The 20,687-nt window shown below is 38.0% G+C and overlaps 1 protein-coding gene across 2 annotated transcripts in view; it reads right to left on the bottom strand.

The window, feature by feature from the left end:
- Positions 1-16,550, bottom strand: part of LOC103721000 (39S ribosomal protein L45, mitochondrial) — a 33,142-nt gene extending 16,592 nt beyond the window's left edge. The window contains exons 1-7 of one of the 2 annotated variants that reach the window (XM_039132368.1): positions 16,310-16,550; positions 16,178-16,218; positions 15,941-16,035; positions 15,779-15,853; positions 12,527-12,609; positions 9,037-9,088; positions 53-145 (exon numbers count right to left, since the gene is read on the bottom strand). In XM_039132368.1, the coding sequence (XP_038988296.1) occupies positions 53-145; positions 9,037-9,088; positions 12,527-12,609; positions 15,779-15,853; positions 15,941-16,035; positions 16,178-16,218; positions 16,310-16,380 (510 nt within the window). In that variant the 5' untranslated portion in view covers positions 16,381-16,550. The remainder of the gene's footprint in view (positions 1-52; positions 146-9,036; positions 9,089-12,526; positions 12,610-15,778; positions 15,854-15,940; positions 16,036-16,177; positions 16,219-16,309) is intronic. The other variant, XM_039132374.1, reaches the window with a different exon arrangement.
- Positions 16,551-20,687: the final 4,137 nt, after the last annotated feature.

Below are 20,687 nucleotides of genomic sequence, written 5' to 3'. Positions count from 1 at the left end.
AAATATACTCTTATACTTTGATAATAAGAACTCAAATAATATGACAACGCACCTCCTTGTACAACCTTATAGCATGTTGATAGAAAAGTTTTTTTGAATATCCAGTTACTTTCCTTAGTCTGGAAATAGCATATGCATTCTTCATCTGCAAGAGTCACAAAACCGACATGTCAATCACCATTTATCTGAAAGCAACCAATGAAGTAGACAAACTTTCTAAATTGGGTACATGTATCCCTTCATCCATATTGGTTGTAACTTTCACTCACATCGAAAATTTGTACACAAATCAACCTTTAAAAAACAAATAACTAAAGAAGAATATATGCAATAACATCAACTCCAAAATTTTGATTAAATTAATCAAAAAATAATTGGATTGAACTAAATTACCTTAGGTTTGAAATAAATAGCAACTACAGTCTTCATTCCTAATTTACATCAGATCTAGTACCAGAAAAGACGATGAGGTTTGCTTCTATGATATGTCATATTTTAGCCTATTATGACCAAACCTAGTCTACCTGAATCAAGAGTGGTTGCAGGATCAGATATGGATTCATATCTAGGGAAGTAGATGTGTCAAAAAATATTAAATATATAGTTTTGCAAATCCCTGAGGAAGCCAGTGCAAGAGAAGCAAGTTTTTGGGAAGATACTAACTAGGATAGAACTTTTCAACTCCTAAGAGCCAACATACAAGTGTGATTTAGTCTTTTGGCTTGTGGCAGCCAATAAGATTGATTATTGATTGTGAGTAAAATTATAGTTTCAAAATAAGTGTTTAACCAAAGTTCCTAACTCTTGTGCAGGAGCCGAAAAGAGACAGCAATCAACTGCCAAATCTTTATTGAATGTAAGCTAGCAATTGTGACTTAGAACCATTTTCTCAACATGGTGAACATCTCTGGGTCTCGCAAAAAACCAATAAACAGGTAAAGCTATTAAGGTGTAGAGACAAAATCTTACGAAACACCTTTATTATTAATATTTATTAGAACTCTGCAAGAATTTGTCCTTTGACCACCATCAGTCACCCCCTTCCCATCCATTATAGCACAATGCCCCAACTGCAATGGTTTAACTCTAGATATAACATGCAAAAGACAAAATTATGCTTTCATATTTCTTGTTCACCTTTCTTACTTGGACCGTCGGGTTAAATTCCAATACCAGATGTCCCAAAACTCGCACATGTTCTCTTTGCTGCCTCTGTATGGTAGCACCTTCATTGTTGTTTCTGCCCATGACCCACCCTCAACTGCAATTCAAACTTGCCATGCTCCAAAACCACTTCCAAATTTCAGCAAGCATGTCTTTGAACCAGCTCTTCCCAAGTTTGGTACTGAGAGATTCATAATCGCAACCATTACACACAATGCACCTTTGTGCTTGCTTTAGACAAGCTAGAAGAAAATCAAAAACTAGGCAGATTTCCTAGCAAGGGAAACATGGAATGGCAAAGTGGGCACATAGAAACACTTCTGTAAATTTTTCCTGAGATTAAATATTGATCCAAATGTCTGTTTCCTGATTCATGAGCTTAAAAAAGTTAAGGTTGGTCTTCCTTCCAGGCAACTAGTCTTTTGGGTTTTATATCAATAACTCTCTTGCTTCAGGTTTACTTCATCATGTAGCTAATTTTTAGAGGGTTGACATCAAGTTCAAAACTAGTCGTAAGATATCCTTAAAATGAAGATAACCAAGAAACTCGACCCATGTAAATGGGATTAAGCTTGTTGCCAAATGTTCAGAGATGCCGTGTAAACAAGGATGCTAAGCCAATTTGCAAGTCGTGTCCCACTCTTTTCTGATCTCTTCCACGATATTGATCTGTTTACCAATACAAAGTATAGAAATTGGCCCTTCATTGAGTATTTTTTTGGTCATTATAATGTGAACTTGATAATGAAACAGGAGTATATTTTTTTTAAATATAATTAAGGTCCTTAAGAACTTCTCTCAGACATTTAGCTTCTCCTTTGTTCCTGTTTCACGTGCTTTTTCGGTGCAATGGACCAAGATATGACCGAACATTCCAATCCAGAGTGCATAAGATCATTTTACATTTGTACAAAACCAACCAGTAACCACCCTTGAGTTGATAAATATATCTAATGAATCTAATAATAAACGAACGAAAACTAAGGAACATCCATAAAATCACATATACATGCCCAAGAAGATTGTATAACTGATTGGGTAACTAAAAGCTCTAATCTGGTGTGACATGCAATTTTCAGAATTCTACTATCATTGTGCTTCACAGAATAGCACATGGTAAATTTTGGGAAGAAAAAGCATGACAATTCCCAAACAAGGGGATGCATCTATTATAAGAAAGCACTGATGAGGTGTTCAAAAATATCTTGATGCAAATTCTAGAACTAAAACAAAGCGAGATCCCAATTCCACCAACAAGAAGGCTACAGAAAAGGAGTATCTTCAAGATCTGGGCTAAGCAAGGAACAAAGATGTTGGACAATTGGAGATAAATTGTAATGAGGCATGTTTTCATGGAATATGATGAGTTGGAATATTATTTAGGAAGGAAGTGGTTGGCAAGACAAAGCTTAAGGCGTTAGTAAAGGTCTTGTGGATCCTTCATAACTTGAATCAAGTTAGTAGTTTTGGTAGCTGTGGCATTCTGCGTTCTTTTCAATTTTCTATAATAGTTCTATAACTCAAGGATAGATGATGTTTGTATAACCAATACTAGTACGATAAGAGACATTCAAATCAAATTTGAGTTTCAGATTTCACTTTTGCTCCAGGATTCATTAAACACATTATCCCAACATTAGAATCCCAATTCTCAACATTAGAATATACTACAGGTGTCTATTGAACTTCAACAGGCCAGTCGCTTGTGGCGAGTGCTGAAGAGAGAGGAGACCAACAGTGGACTTATGGATATACCAAAGTCTGCCGAACTGGGCCAAACAAGGTTCGCCGTACCGGTACCGGTCGGCGTACCAGTGGCGGCCCGGACCGGTACGAAACCGGTCCGTACCGATGGCGTACCGATGGCGTACCGGTCCAAACCGATGGCGTACCAGTCCGAACCGGTCCCGTACCGGTTCTTCAACAATAAACTACCGGTACCGGATTCCACGCTGATCTGGTACCGGTCCCAGGCCGGACCGGTACGTATCGGCCCGTACCGGCCGGTACATACCGATACGGCAGACCATGGGGCCAAACCAGCCGGTTCGGCCTGTATTGAGCTGACCTAGCGGGGGATCAGATCGGTTCGCCTCTTTTTTCAAAATCGACTCCAAACCGGCCGGAACAGGTCCTGAACCGATAGGAGCAAACCGGAACGGGAGGCCGGAACCGATTGCAAACCTCCTGAACTAGATCTGAATCGGGCAGTTCCGTGCGAACCATCCACTTCGCACCGAGTTGAACCAGTTCCAAACCGGCCCCCTTCCCCCTCTTTCTTTTGTTTTAAAGGATGATTGGGAAGGCTTGAGAAGTTTCTCAGGCCTTCCCAACCTATTTGAATACTTCTCGTCTTCCCCGCAGCAAAAAATACGCTGATTTAGCATGATTGGGGGATGCAACCCTAAATAAGGTATGCTTCCTATCTCCTATCTCATTTTCTCTTCTTTTTTTAGATGCCAAAAAATATCTTAAAATTTGCAAAATAAAAGATCATGCCAAAATTTTTGATGCTGGCTTGATTTTAAAATATGTTGTAGATCTATGGATGATCTACACGATGACATAAAAAATTTTAATTTTTAAATTATACATAATTTTTAAAAATTAAAAATATATTTTTAAAAATATAAAAAATATTTATAAAATCAAAAGCGATAGGGGCATGCAAGCTACTCTCCAGCTAAATTTGATATCTATTTATTCAATTTTTGATACGATCATGCGCATAGTGGCCTAGGCCTAAATTTAAAAAAAATGAGAAATAAATAGCCTTTGATGCATGTCCACGAGCCTACAAAAATATATATAACATTCATCGTAAGATTCTACATGAATATGAGCTCAAATTAATTTTTTAAAATATTTATATTTAAAAATTATTTTTAATTTAAAAATAATTAAAAATATATAATTAAATATCAAAAATATAAAAATTAGTAGTACGTAAAATATATCTCAAAAGTATTTTCTGAAGTAAAAAATATATTTTTCTGAATTCATGGTGTTTAAATATATTTTTAATTTAAAAATTATTAAAAATATATAAAGAAATTAAAAAAATGAAAAATTAGTATTATGCATTAGATAAATATGATATATTTTCTGAAGTAAAAAAATATAATTTTAATCATAATAAAATTTTGCTATTTTTAAATAATTGATAAACTGACGTACTTGATAAATCTGCAGGAATGGAACAACCAAGAAAAAAAGGAGCCAGAGCATGACATTAGTTGTAATCGTGGAAAAATGCTCTCGAGTTGGCACCATTAGAAGTGCAACTGCTGCAACACAGAGTTCAATGAAGGAGAGGTAGCCAGATTGAAGCAGCACTTAGTTGGTGTTACCCCGATGTGTCTATGTGCCGAAAATGCCCACAAGAGGTTTGGCAACTAATGAAGAAGCACTTCGCTAATTTCAAAGTAGTGAAGAAGAAAGTTTCTAAGAAAAAGGTGGAGGTGGACCGCCAAGCGGCAAAGCCACCATCCTATCACTTTAGAGAGTCAGAGGAGACGTCCGCTCTAGATGACAAGGAGGCACAAATTCAAGCTGCCATGCAAGCGAGCCTAGATGATCAGTGACAGCATGCTGATGTAGCCAAGCATACGGCTCGATGTGGGCCCTCATACTACGAGTCGGGCTCCGATTCTGCGAGCAGCAAGGCAAATTCAAAGTTCAGAAGAACCTCTCCAATTAGGGAGGCCATCAGCAGAGGCAGTGGCCGTATTGCATTTATGTTGGAGACTTTTAATAGCAGATTAAAGTCCTACATGGAGATTCCATCAAAAGCCACCATCTATGATTTAGATCCACATGCCTTCCCCAACAAAGATTCGAAGCGGCAGAAGATTGACACAATGCTAAAAAAGAATAAGGATATGTGGTGAGCTATTGGATCTTGATTCCACTTCAGCCACATATTAACAAATGTGGCAGACAATACGTACTAGAGGTTTGCCATTTTCTCCATACGGGCAACCAGTCTCGATGTAGATCCTCGAGGACCGAAGAAAATCGAAGTTGAACTTCTTGACAATAAAAAGGAGCAATAGAAGTGGATTGCCTCATACAAGAGCAAATGGCCCACATATGAATTGACAGTGATATGTGATGGTTGAACCGGTCCTACCAGGTGGAGCATTATCAACTTCTTGACATATTGTGATACAAAGACTTTCTTCCATAAATCGGTTGATGCTTCTGATCAGGTGCACAATGCCATGTAAATCCTCAGATTAATGGAGGAGATGATTAATCAGGTAGGAGAGAAAAATGTCATGCAGATCATCACTGATAATGGGCCACAATATAAGATCGTTGGGGTGATTTTGATGGAGTGGAGGCCATATATTTTCTGGACCCTATGTGATGCATATTGTATTGACCTCATGTTAATGGACATTGCAAAGATTTATAGGGTGCAGTAGACAGTGAAGACAACCCAAACCATTACTAGATATGTTTATAAGTTTATAACCATATATAGGTTCTATTACTTATGAAGAGGTATGCAGAGAAGAAATCTTGAGACCAAGTGTGGCACAGTTTGCTACCAACTACAATATATTTGATAGCCTTCTTGAGAGGAAAGCGGCCCTATGTTAGATGTTTGTCAATCCCAAGTGGCAAAAAATACATTTGCGGGGGTCGACACTGAAAGAAGCATTGTCGAGGACTTGATGACCAAGGCAGACATTCTGGCAATAGGCCAAGAAGATAGTGAAGGCTATCAAACTATTGAACGAAGTGCTTTGGGCCGTGGAAAGCGAGAGGTATCCCTAGATGGGCTTCTTGTATCAAATGATGGAGAGGGCAAAAATTCAGATCAAGAAGACAGATCCGACATATGCCCAGAAGTACATCAACATCAGAGTAGTAGTGGGACTACTAGATGGGTAGAAACTTGTATATAGCAGAAAAGCAAGAACATTAAAAATTAGACTGCTCCTGTACTTGTACAATTATACTAAGACAATTACGAACTCTATCTACAGCATACTATCCGAACTTGAGATTTTAGTACGATGTGCCTGAAATTGATATAGATGACGAACTTCTGGCTGTACTGCGTAGTGTGATTTACAAGATGGAGTCTGATCCAGAAGTCATGGCCTTATATCTAGAAGAGGTAAGCTAACTTAAGTGACATATGTAAGTTAACTAATATCTTCAATTATTAACATACTATAATACGTTTTTTTTAACAAACCAAAATATTTAAAAAGGGCACTAATAGCTTTGGAGTCTTAACAGCTATCATAAGTAAGAAAAGTATGAATCCAGATATATTACACGTCAACAATAACTATTATCTGCATTAGACTGTTACTAATATGATACTATCTTATATGTAATTTGCTTCAATATTTTTGCAGTTGAATGGTGGATTCATTTTCTTTGTCCGAGAAAAATCTTAAGCAGCTAGCTATTCGGATTCTCTTCCAAACAGTCTCCTCGAGTGGCTGTGAGCACAATTGGTCCACCTTTGCCCTCATCCACAACAAGCAGAGGAATCGTCTGACACAAAAGCACCTCAACGACCTTGTATGTATGTTCACTACAGTCTAAGATTGAGGCTGGAATGCATTCAAGAGAAAGTAGAGCTAAAGTACACAGATCTGATCCATAATGCTTTAGTTGAGGATGAGATAATCCCTATGATCGGATGGCTTGTGAGTTAATAGGAGGAGCCGGAGCTTGATGAGCGAGCATCGCCTCCACGACCGGCCAGGTTCATAGCTAAGGAGGCTAGGATTGATGTAGAGCAATGAGCAGATCACAATATTCCACACATCCTTCCAGTTGATCAGCCATAACCATAAGGGTCACTGGGGAGCCGATCATCACATGACTCCTTGTCCGAGACATCCTCTTAGAAATATGATCAAGAGATATCTAGACAAGGCCACCACACTATCCGATCGATTCGATCAGGAGGGCGACATCCATCTTTCCAACATAGCCAAGTAGAGAGGAGCACGAAGGGTAAGCAAGCAGAAAGGGGCACAAAGGATAAACAAACAGCTGCTCAGCATACCAAAAAAGAAAAAAAAAAGGCACCTACAGCCTCCATGGAGAATGTGGAGGACCTAGTTCACTCAGATTCAGACTAAAAGTAGTAGCAACGGCAGTTCTAGTGGTCATGGATCTGTCTAGTTTACGCATGCTACACAGAATAAAGGGCACGGTGCACGATCTGCATAGACGGGCTCCTCGAGGTCATTCAACAGAATATGATGTGGCTGCAAATGATATCGCACGTGGAGTAGGATTTATAGATGTATCATATTTTGAGTCATATGTTAGATCCTATTATCTGCAGCCCAGGCAGCCTATGATCTATATAGATACAGATATGGTGGTGCATCTGAGGCATCGTCTTCCGGTGGCTACTATCTTAGCATCCCAGAGCATCTTACAGGTCTGATTTTGCTATCGGCATATTCGGATGGGCCCCTCCATAGTCATATAATCAGCTAAAGGACACCTCTCAGAACCAGAGCTTCAGCGAAAGATCCGAGAGTGCTTATAATTTAGAGCGTGTTTCTTATGGGATGAACATATAAGACTATAATGCTACTTGGTTAGAAGGAAGGGTTGATGTGCCTCCTGACTATACTAATGATCCGGATATTTATGAAAAGCATCGCCACTTGACGAGAGTTTAGATCTCAGTATATATATATTGTACTTTAAATATATGTAATTGAATGTATTATTTTATATTTTTCACCTTACTAGTTGATTTTAGGATATTTTATGTGAATTCTTATAGCATGCAATATCTCACTAATCATTTTATATTTTGTATCACTTTAAACAACAAGATGTATCATTTACATAATACTGAGATCATAAAAACATCAAAAAACATCAAATTATACTTAAAATCCTTGAAAAGGTTGAAAAAAATTGATTACCAATTAATCAAACTTGAAAAACTTTAAAAAAAAAGAGCATGCCATTTCGGAACCGGCACGTCCAAGCATACCGTTTGTCAGTACGGTACCGTACAGACTCGCTCGCCGACCAGTACGAGTCCCGATACCGGTTTGGAGGACCTTGGGATATACCATTAAAGTTGTGAATAGGAGTCAGATGATGTTGCTGAGCTATGTCAGGCACCTTATGATGATCCAAGTAGGAGTATATAATTCATGATAAGACCAACAAACTCTAGTTCTGTAGAATGCTTCTAGTTAAACAATGGAATGTCCAGTTTATCCATAATTCCATATCATTTCTTTGTACAACTCTAGATGATCTGATATGTAGTGATGCCTTTCTCAAGTTCACTACAACCATGTTGCAGAACCAACTTACAGACTGCACTGGGCTGTTTCCACTTGTTGACAGGGCATTTAACTAACTTTTCTTTTTGTTGGCAAGGGAAGAATCATCTAATCTCTGAATCCAACATGCAAGAAGATAAGTTTAATGTGTTATATGGATAAAGTTGCATGGATTAAAGTCACATTTTAAAAAAAAAGCATCAAAATGGAAAGAATAATACAGGATATTATACGATGTAAGAAGGATAAGAAACCTAATTTAATTACATACGAACAATGAGCCCAGGAATGAAAATGTGCAGCTTTTGCATATAGGTCTTCACAATAAGATATGAGCCAGCAAGCCCCATATGGATAAAACCACCACATTTCAGGAGAGAAGCTTAACATAGGAAGGAGAAATTCATTTCACAATTTATGGAGCAAGTATGACCTCTCAAAATAATTAAGAATAGTTCCTGCAATTGCTGTAAAAAAATTACAGTTGAAAGATAACTTAATCTAAGTTAAGAAAGTGCAAAAAAGAACCTGCACATTGGGAGGACTAATCTTGAATCAGCAAGCAAACAAGAAATACCTCAAGAATGATATCCTCCTTAGTTCTTCTCCAACCACTTGGTGTGAACCATCTGATTTACAATATATCAAAATTACTAGAACATTAAAGAAGCGCAGAAGGCACATTTTGCTAATATTCAAGAAACTAGACTGAACTAAGAAAAAAGGAATGCTAGTTACTAACTTATATATGTAAATGTGGATGTGTCTGCATCTGTTCATCTATGTCTTATGCACATATGTGTTACTGGGTCTATATGTATGATTCTGTCTCTAGCTACATAATTTTTTTTTTGAGGCAAACTCGTGCTTTACGTGTGTCTGCATGTATGCCTATGTCTCTGCCTGCATGGGCATTTCCATTCGTATATGTATATGCATGTCAAGGGATGAGATTGCAAAAGATGGTTGAAAAATTAGGAGTTACAGACAGATAGGATAGTGCATTTGGAATGCTGATAGATAGGTTCCAATTACATAGGATGTTATGAGAGAGCAAGGGCTTCGAAGTTCTAAGATATCTATGATTATGTTTATTTTTCCATTTGTCTTTTTATGTACAATTTCACAGGCATATTTGTGCCTTAAGTTTGTATATCAGTAAGCATGCATGTTTGTATGCCTATATTGCATGTATGGGCATTTCCCTATGTATATGTAGAACAATTAGATAGTGGAGTGCATCAAGAAGGCAGTTAGACACATTTCAAGCATTAGGATATTCTGATAGCACGATGATTCAAATTACATACTCAAGATGATGGATGTACCATCCCGTCCTAGTCTTCATCCAGTCTTATGTTGTCCCGACACTTGGGATGGTGCCCTGTCTTGCCATCTAGGACATGCCCCATGCCAACACTTGGGACGATGGGACATCTTGTGATAGCATGAGAGCTAACAAGTTATAGGGTAAGAAGAGGAGCCAAGAGACATCATCTTTGTAAATTAATGGTTTCAAAAGAGAGCATTATTACCTTCATTTCCCGCTTCTTAACTCTGTTGGTTCTTTCTAAAGGTAAAGATGTGATTAAAGGAGTGAGGAGCCTGGGGGTGGACTTTTGCAGTCCTAAAATCGTGCAAAACTTTCTTCACAAGGATATAAGCATGATGCTTTTTTACATGCTTTCCTTTGTCAAGATTGAAACACTGTGAAGGAGAAAAAACTTTCATGTTTAGAAGGATCTTATGTGATTGGATTCACTGGAAAGGGGTATGGCAAGAACTTGAGAACCTGATAAGAAATCTTCCCACATAACCCATTCACCAACCTAGAGAGAGAGAGAGAGAGAATCTTGCCCCTTGTAGAAAAGATTCCATATTTATGGATTTAAAATAGTATTTTTACTAGAATTGGTATCTGCGAGGTGAAAGAGAATCCGTATCTGAGTCATTTGTCACTTTTTAAAAACAATTTAAGTGACTATAAATGAGGATTGGAAAAGAAGCAACAAAATACATTAATGGATCCAAGCAATAATTTCACCCATCATTTTCATGAGGAACAAAAGATGAATCCAATTACTGTCGTCACATTGGTTCAAAATCCTTCTAGCTTTGTGATGGGCCTCAATACTCTCAATAGTTTAACCCACTGATTCAATGAATTGAGAAAACTAATTGGCCTACAACTCCAGCTCTCACTCCCATTTTGATATTACTTTTTCTACTTTGGTGGCTCTAAACTCTATGCTAATCGGAGGGGTCAAATAGGGGAAGCACAGTGACACTAGTAATTTTATGTACGGTTTAACTCTTGAATGCATCGTACAAGCACACGACAATTCATGTACTAACTGAAATTGTTGATATTAGAAAGTTTTTCAGGTGCATAGCTCCTTGGTCAAAGAATTTCATCCGGAAGGATCAAGTCTGATAATGTAAAGTTGTTCTCATGTGTTTGAAATTCTTGGAAAAGAAGCCAATTCTGCAACATAGACATGGTGGTATATAAATGCTTGGTTCGCATGTTCATACCCACCTTAGCCTGTGTTCGGAAGCAGAATAAGTTAAGCCAGAGTAAATGGGTTAATTTACTCCTACTCACTCCTACTCTTTACCAGGGTATAAGGGTTAGGAAAAAAAGTTGCATACCAACTTTTAAGAAAAACTTGTTTTGCCCTTCAAAAAAGTGGTTTAACCCAAGTGCTCTAAGTGCTTGGCTGCAGAAGGGTGGAATAACTGGGTTAAATGACTTTTACTCCCTCTTATTCCACTTCCATACACAGCCTCAATGTGGTGTCAGCAATTACTTGCAATTGCAAATATAGATTTAGACACTGATGAGACAGTACATGGTCATTGGCACTTGAACAACAATGGAGGAAGACATAGGATTAGCACAAGCCTCACAGGTACCTGTAGTAGCTCTATGACAGTTGCGCAGTCCTTGCGAAAATCGTTAGGCCTAAAGCACTTGGACAAGATGTCACAAATACAGGCATTAATTCAAGCCTCCTGTGTAGTTTTGAAAGCCTACAAGGCTCTAAATGAAACCTAATAGGCACTTCTGCAAGCCCAAAGGGTTATTAAACAACTATTTAAGGATCTGTCACAGTTATATAAGCCTTTTTTACACACTGTGCAAACCTCATGGGCACTTGAGCAACAGTACAAATTGCAGAATTACTCTTGCACAATTGTACAAGCACCGAAGGCACCAGCTGACTTGCCACCCTAGTTATATTCGTTTGCTTGATTTAGTTAGAAAATGATAGCAAAGTAACTTAGTTGTATCCAAGCTATACTATACCGTACCGAATTGGGCAGTACAGGGCGCATTGTACCATACTAGTTCGGTACCACTATGTGGTACGGGATTTGTACCAACACTCGGTATGCCAAACCGGCCTCCATACTGGATGTACCGACACAGTAATAAGATGGCATCAGTACGGAACCTAGTACCGATACAACATATCTTGGTTGTATCCATAATGCAGCATATATGTTCTTGACAAGATTCTCCTAGACTTTTATTTCATTCCTTAACAAGGCCTTTATAGTTTATAAGGGGTTGCATTTGTTGAGTTTATACGTAAACACAAAGTCTAGTGTGATTTTTTGCTCAAGATGTCAGTACTTGAAAAGCTAGCCCATGTTTTGTGCAATTATACCCCTTGGTGTGGGTCAAGGTGTAAATACTTGTAAGTTGTAACCATACAAGCACTGGGTGCTGAATTTTGTGCCAATGCAACCTTAGGATAAAGAGGCCTACTACGAAGCTTGAAGATCAGGCCCATATTACCTAGTTGCCTTATATAGCTAACAGACTATACCCCAAAAAATTAAAGAACTCAAAAAATTTAACTTTTGATTATGTTTCATGAATATGCCTTGAAAACACAATAAAACAGTTATTCATAATCTTTCTTTCTTCTATTAGAAGTTAGAACAGTATCAGATGTGCAAAATGTCTGCTTAAAATGGTTATGAAGCGGCAGACCTAGCACTCCTATGACTGGAATTTGAAGTGTTTAAATTGAAGGAACATAAAGACAGTGATCTACCTTTTCCAAAATGGAATAGGTTCACGAAGCTTATATGGCTCATAGACGAATCCTGGGCTCAGCATGGTCACTTTCAAAGCCACCTACATATATGGAATCATAAGGTTCAGTAACTAGCTTGATTGCTTGTTTCTAGAAAAGTCATAAGGATTTCAGCCTTTTCAGCATTTTCCAATAAAATAAATTAATCAATTAACATATCATAAAAGATAAAATGGCAAATAAAGGATAGGACAGCAGGATAGATATGTATTCCCTTCATAGAGATAAGTAATGTATATTAGCTGACTTAGAAAATGATAGGTGCAATACCTATACCTGCAGATAGATAATTTCACAATTTATTGTCATGCATTGCTAAGATATTTTTTATCTATCTGAAGCTTGTCATAAGGCAAGATATAGAATAACAATTATTCACAATCTTCACAGAATTAGGAATTATCCAAGTAACGCAGATAAATAATAGCAAACTAGTCATTACAGACAAGGGTGATCTTTAGATGTTCAAGAAAAAAGACACAAACAGACAAATTGGATGTAAGTGGGAGTTTCCAGGTAAGTGGCAGGTGATGAAATAAAATAATTCATGAAAGAATGTGTCGATGTTTACATTAAGAGGCCAACCGCGACAAAAACCAGGAAGGAATAGACAGCCACAAAGGCATATTATATACATTATATACACACCATGAGCATCTACTAATATTTCTTTTAATAAATATATAAAAATATTATGTCTGAACGTGTAATTAGTTCCCAGGATTCATGCTCATATGATCCTGTGAAATAATTACATGTCTATACATAGCCAGCTAGTTTGGTTAAGGCCTAGTTGAGTTAAGCTGCATTGAGTTCAGTTATACATGTAATTATTGCTGATTAAAATCTAATTACCTGAGAACAATCTTAAAACAGATCGATGAAACTTCATAGAGAAAATTTTTCTTACTCAGAAAGTTTCCATTTTTCTTCTTTTTGATGAAAGTTTCCATTTTTTCTTCCAAGAAAAAGGGCATCGACATCAACAATTTAAATTGCTTAATTTTGGTATAGTCTTAGATGTCTTTGAATAGATAAAATCAAAAAATCATGATATTTAAATCACATCCAATTTGAAATATGAATAGTCAAGTACCCTCCTCCCTCAGATAGAGAGAGAGAGAGAGAGAGAGAGAGAGATGGAGAAGGAAATAAGAACACACACACTAATATCAAGAACACACGATGCATGTGGGAGGAAACAAGTGTGGTGTGAATCCCTATTTGTATAAAGACCTCCATTATTTATCCAACTTGACAACTATGCCCCTACTTTTCGCTGGTCCACCTCCCTTGTTTCTTTCCCTTAAACAAAGACAATGGAATGTCATAAAACAATTTTGTTTACCCACTTGGTTTTACATATAAGAAAGGTTATGACATAGGGATCCAAAAAATAATAAACAAGAAATTTGTAGTTATCGCTAAATTGATTAAATCTGATATGAATTGGCAGTGATAAAAGGACTTTACTTTAGAAAGGAGTCAAAGTATCAGGAAGCAGGTCTGGATGTGGATATATAATTCAAAACCTAGTACAGCCCCCTATGTAGAAATTTTTGGCCATTTAGTTTGTCCAAGTATTAATAAAAGGTAAACTTTCCTCGTAACAAGAAAACTCTTCCATCCAAAAGATTAGTATGTAAAAAACTATAATAATTCAATCAGTCCTTGGATCAAACTGAACAAACTAAACTACATTACAAGCAAGGCCATAAATCCTGTAGGACAAGGTCATCCCAAATTTTCCGTGGAATGGGATATGCCACTATCACACCCCATCCTGATACTTGTGATGTGCGATGTCCAAGGATGCACTGATTGGGATGTTGGGACGATTTGCAAGACAGTCCTATCCCGACACCTAGGATAATACCCCATCCTAGCATCCTATGGAGTCCTACCAGGATTTTGAAACCCTGATTACAAGAACTTATTGTGCCATTTAAGTTAACTGGGAAGTTTGAGAACTTTTGACAAGTAGCTCTCAAACTTATTTCAACTCATTATGAATTGGTCTTGAATACCCAGAGGGGAATTTAAAAGAGAGACCCTTCATGGAGGTTAAATATTCAAATTGCTTCTAGAACCAGAAAAAAAAATGTTTACATAAACATAGCATAAAACCAAAATTCCCACTCTCTTGTAATAACATGGATGTTTTGTTAGATTTTTGCATCAAAGCCACTGCAATTAGGATAGAAGGATTAATAATAGTATCATTAACTTCCTTATTGTTAGATTGTTAGGTATAAGCCAGAAGTCTAATAAGAAGAAAAAGAAGCTCGCTCTACCATAATGAAGGATAAGTTCCATCATCAAACAGTAGCAACTTTGTCACCAATTTAAATTTATAATCTAATAGCTCACAATGAAATGTTACGATGTAATGACAAGAAAGCCTATTGTTTGAAGCAGACAACCATGACAAGGACTATAATAAGTAACAATGCATTCATGGACCACAGATATATGATGCTACGCGAAATTTGAAATAATAGGGTGAAAAAGCAATAATATGATTGGCTTTTATCACAAAAGATAGCTCCAGTGAGGATTGACATATACAAAGCAAAAGCAATGATATGTGGATAAAATAGTGTGATTTCTGTGCAACATCAGGTGCATCAAAAATTCAGGAGTTCCTGTACAAGGTTACTCCAAGGAGGGTGAGCCAACAACTAAGATTAGTCCATGCCCATTGTCAACAATTAATGGGTGAAGATTCATGTACTGTGTACTGTAACTACTGTTAATTCTAAATTACAAAAGGATAGCATAGATTTGGTTATATAAGTTTCAAGACCTAACGCAACCTTCCTTTCAGATGAGGTTGAAAGATAGATCTAGATAATAACAAAAAGAGAGTGACATAAATATGCATAAAGTCAAGGAGTACCCAATGTAATCTCAAAGGAGGCTATACAACAAAGACCCCAGTTAAGGTGGAGATCACAATAAGGGGGCCATCCTACTGGCTTTTCTGGTATATGTTCCATGTTAATGTGAAGGTCAAGTTAACTACATTACTTTCCATTAGTTGACTATGATTTAGACGCCATACTTGTTGACTGCTAATATTTTTTGAAAGGAGTCTTTTGGGGAGTAAGCAATCCACACTCCAAACCAAACATCCCTTCTTCTAAACTCTGGTGCTCAAGCCAACACAATGCAATGGTGAAGAAACAAACATGGGAATCCAATACCCACCTGTCGTGCTCCAGCTGGAGCTTTCATAGTCGACATCGGCCTAGTCCCATTCGAATAGACTGTTAAGTCAGAGACCTGGAAAGCGAGAAGACAATCAGCAAAGAAAAGCAAGTTTCTCCCTTCAACATTGCAATATAATACTGAACACACAAGCACCTTTACCTTCATAGAACATAGCATTATGGAATCTCTAGAATTCCAACCAAGAATGCCGCTAATGTCGCAAGAGCTAGTCATGATGCTTCGACGACCAAATTCTTGAAAAAAAATTGCATTTTTGAAATAAAATAACCAGAAATGAACAAAATAACTGATAATATTTTAATCTATTTGCTAAATATCCAGAATTACAGAAGAAAGAAAAACATATGATGGTCGAAACATTGATTTTAAACTAACCTTCCGTGCCCGAATTCATGTAACTCGGAGAGCACCGAGAACTGAAGAATTTAAAGGAAAATTAGAAACAAGTTGTCATGTTTAAGCAATAGATTGAGACGAAAAAGAGTGGTAAAAGACAAATTTGATTACATGGAGGGAAGCAGCAGGCGTTGCGACGCCCCATTGAAGCGCCGGATCAAACTGAATCGGGCGAGAGCCATTGGGCCACTGCTTGCTGCAACGAAGAAGGGGCGATCCGTCAACTGGTAGAGATGAGAGGGGGTTTTAGGGTTCCTGATAGGCGTACTAAAACCCTAGGGTTCCTGATACGGAGAAGGGTTTAAGCGGAGGGAGGCGCAGGCTCGCAGGCAGTCTCTATAGACGACGATTAGATTTATGGAAACGCCCATGCAATTTTCCAAATTTTTCGATTCCAAAATCCAAATCCATTTTCATTTTTTCTATTTTCAAAAATAAAAGAATAATTTTCATTTTATTTTTTATTTAAAAAATTTAAATATGTTTGGCATGTTTAATATTTTTTGCTGTGGTGCTCTCAAGGGTAAAATCGTCATTTACTCAAAAAACTCTGGCTGTCCGATTCAACATGGGTGGTCATGATCTGTTCATCAGAATCATAGCCAATCATGTACATGGTTAGCATGGTAATTTTCAAGAACTGCAGGACCGTTTTCATACTAATAGGAATGGCTGGCACGGTAAGGTTGAGGGTAGTTCTATATACACCCCCCCTATTGCTCAGGACACCCCCCAAAAACCAAAAAAAAAATACCCAAACTAACCTTTAGTGTAATTACCATATTGCCCTTGAAATTTTCTCATACACCCCCCTTCCTCCTCCTCCGTTTCGTTTTGAAAAGAAAAAAAAAAAAACCCCTCAAACCCCCCTTAAACCCCTCCTCCCCCGTTCCCCCTTCTCCCTCTCGTCGCCGGCATTCTCCCGATCTCCGACCACCTCGCCGGCTTCTCCCGGAACCACCTCGCCGGCTTCTCCCGAAATTTTTTTTTTCACGGTTCGTGCTCCGTTCGGCACTGGATCGCCGAACAAAAGGCTTCTGTTCGGCTGAACAGTGCCGAACAGAAGCCTTCTGTTCGGCAACCCTCAACCGAACAGATCTGTTCGGCTGCACAGTGCCGAACAGAAGGCTTCTGTCCGGCACTGTTCAGCCGAACAGAAGCCTTTTGTTCGGCGATCCAGTGCCGAACGGAGCACGAACCGTGAAAAAAAAAATTTCGGGAGAAGCCGGCGAGGTGGTTCCGGGAGAAGCCGGCGAGGTGGTCGGAGATCGGGAGAATGCCAGCGACGAGAGGGAGAAGGAGGAACGGGGGGGTTTTGGGCGTTGGCGAGGTGTTTTGGAGGGGAAGACCGGGGTGGGGGGGGTTTGGGGGGTGTAGAGAGCAATTTAGGTGAGGGGGTGGGGAGGGTGGGGGTAATTTAGGAATTTTTAATTTTTTAGGGGTGTCCTTAGCAAATGAGGGGGTGTAGAGAGTATTTAATTTTTTTTTAATTTTTGGGGGGTGTCCTGAGCAATAGGGGGGGTGTATATAGAACCACCCTAAGGTTGATCCATGCTTTGCCATGGAGGCAACTCGTCTTGCCCCTCCGTCCTCCCATCATGCTCCGATGGAGGTAAAATTCATGCGAAAGTATTGTTTTGATTGGCCGGTAAGGATGGTATTTATGAGAATTCGTTCATGTGTTTAGTTTTATATCGATTATTTGCTTGATAAATCTTACATACTTATATAAAATTAAAAAATTTAAAAAATATTTTTTGACTAGTTATTTTGGATGAGGTTAACTTTTTGGACATTTATTAAAAAGATGATATTTTGGGCTTCAGGCCCAAGTGGGCCATCAGAAACATCTAACCATTTCTTAAAAAAAATGTAAAAGAAAATAAATGTAAAGGCCATTATATACCTATGCCATCTAGTGATGCTTGCTCAAGCTCTCAATGTCCCTTCTCTATAACGCCCAATTGACAGTAGAAATCTGTGAGAATGTCTCATCACAGTGGATCCTTAAATTGGTTATTTAATATGATGATTACTCAATTAGGAAAGTAGAATACGTTCTAATTATGTTCTTGGTACTACCACGCATTGTTGGAGTGGAGCGAATCTCTTCCACATTAGTAGTATTTGTTAAACTCCAAATCTCAAAGAAGTAGGTCATTTATGGATTAGTAGCAGTTGGTTACATGCAATATGATATTCCATGTCAATGGCTAGTATTAATTAAGTGAAACTGTGATACCCAATCTAGTTGAACCATCTTCATAGTATGCTAGTGGATATGTATGTGTGTGTGTGTGTGTGTTACATTTGCAAGCTTTTCTTATTGAACTCAGGAACACGAAACAGTAAGATAATCAAAGCAATGTTATGTGTTTCAAATGCCACATTTTCAAGTTCTATATCTACAAAGTTGCACGAGAGCACTATGTTATAAAATAAATTAATCTTTGTTTGCGACCTATGCAGGAGATGAGTTCTGTTGAAATTATCACTTATCCTAAAAACTTAAGCTAATAAGATGAGGTAGATTTATTTATATATTTTATATTTTCTAACACTCCCCCTCATAGTGGGCCGGACTTTTCTTAATGGGCAAGCCCAACATATAAAATTTTTTAATAATAGGGTTAAAGAGTATGGAGACAGGGTTCGAACTCAGAACCTCTGCTCTGATACCAAGTTGAAATCACCACTTTTCCTAAAAGCTTAAGCTAATAGGATGAGGTAGATTTATTTATATATTTTATATTTTCTAACAAGTTCCATGTAAGATAATGGGTTCCATGCAAGATATTGATTTAGCAATAGATACAAGGTGCTCCCCGAGACGATTGGCCAATGTGATTGATAATCTTAATAGTGCACAAACAGATGCGATAGAAGAGATAGGATTTGGTTGTATATTACATATGCAAGTGATCAATCTCCATTGAGTCCTTTTGATTGGTTGTTGAAAAGATGTGATCCCATTAAAAAGTTAATCAGGATCAACAATGTAGATATCCCTATTATAGAATGGGACTCATGTTGTTTAATAGGGTTAAATGATAAAAGGAGAGGTGTTGAAGAAGACCTTTTCAAACTTACCAAGTCATCAGCAAAGGAGGAGAATTCGCATGATCCTAGGGCTATTTAGAATAGTTCAAATTCTTATTGTAACTTCCTACTTAAATATAGTAGTTCAGTGAGATACAAAGTCTATGCATCTGTAATTTAACGAAGAATTGAGATTCAAATCCATTCTTCTCGATCTCAAATTTTCACATGGTATCAGATTAGCCATCTGACCAACATCAAAAAAAAAATGTCTTCTTCTATTTCTTCCACCTCACATACAACAAACACTACCTTTCTTGTCTTCAACCCATCCTCCTTAGTTAACATAACCAAACTCACCTGAAACAATTATCCCATATGGAAGGCCAAGATGCTTCCCTATCTCAAAGGCCAAGATGCTTCTCTTTGGATATGTTGATGGAACTATGAAGCAACCTCTTGCAGAAATTGCTTCAGTTGACGGTACTACCTCTCCAAACCCTCAGCATGCGGTATGGTCCAAACAGGACAATTTGATCTTGAGTACAATCAACTCCTCCCTCTCAGATGAGGTTTTAGCCCAAGTCTATCAAGCCACCACCTCTCGACAAGTCTGGCTCGCACTTTGAAAGCTGTTTTGCATTCAATCTCGTGCAAAAATAGTCCGAGTTCGCTCACAACTCGCCACAGCCAGGAAAGGTAACATGACTGCCACAGAGTATTTCATGTTTATCAAAAGACTAACAGACGATTTAGCTGTTGCAAGTCACGCCTTGAACAATGATGATATCATCACCTATGTTCTTGCTGGGCTCCGGCCTGAGTATGATTCACTGGTGGCTATGGTGACTTCACGTGAGTATATCATACTTGAGGAGGTCTATTCTCTTCTCCTCACTACTGACGCAAGAATTCTGCACAACAATTAACTAATCTCAATCCCTGGAGCTACTACTAATGTTGCAACAAAGCAGCAGCAACACTACAATAGTGGACAAGGCCAATGGCAACAACAACTATTGAGGACGGGGGCACAATAATTATGGAAAAGGCCACAAAAACTACCAGAACAATGCCAATCGCAGCAACAATCAAGGCGGCACTGGATCATCACTCTGGTGCCAATTATGTGAAAAACCAGGCCATACAGTCCACAAAATGCTTCCACAGATTTGATATACTTATCTTCAATTTTCCTCTTCTCGTATCTGCAGGTAATGGTGGCTACAACTCCGTAGTTCAGTGACACGGATTGGCATCCTGACTTGGAAGCCACACACCACTTGACCTCTGATCTGAACAACCTCAACCTGAGGAATGATGAATACAATTGAATCAATTATGCCTACAGGCTCAGCTACATTAAACAATCCATCTCGCTCATTTCTCCTTAACCAAATCTTACTTGTCCCTAACATTCAAAAAAAATTGCTTTCTGTTAAAAAAATTA

Source organism: Phoenix dactylifera, chromosome 1, assembly GCF_009389715.1.
Source record: "Phoenix dactylifera cultivar Barhee BC4 chromosome 1, palm_55x_up_171113_PBpolish2nd_filt_p, whole genome shotgun sequence".
NCBI classification, from domain to species: Eukaryota; Viridiplantae; Streptophyta; class Magnoliopsida; order Arecales; family Arecaceae; genus Phoenix; species Phoenix dactylifera.
The sequence above is the reverse complement of the archived record's forward strand: the minus strand, read 5'-3'. Positions and strand labels throughout refer to the sequence as shown.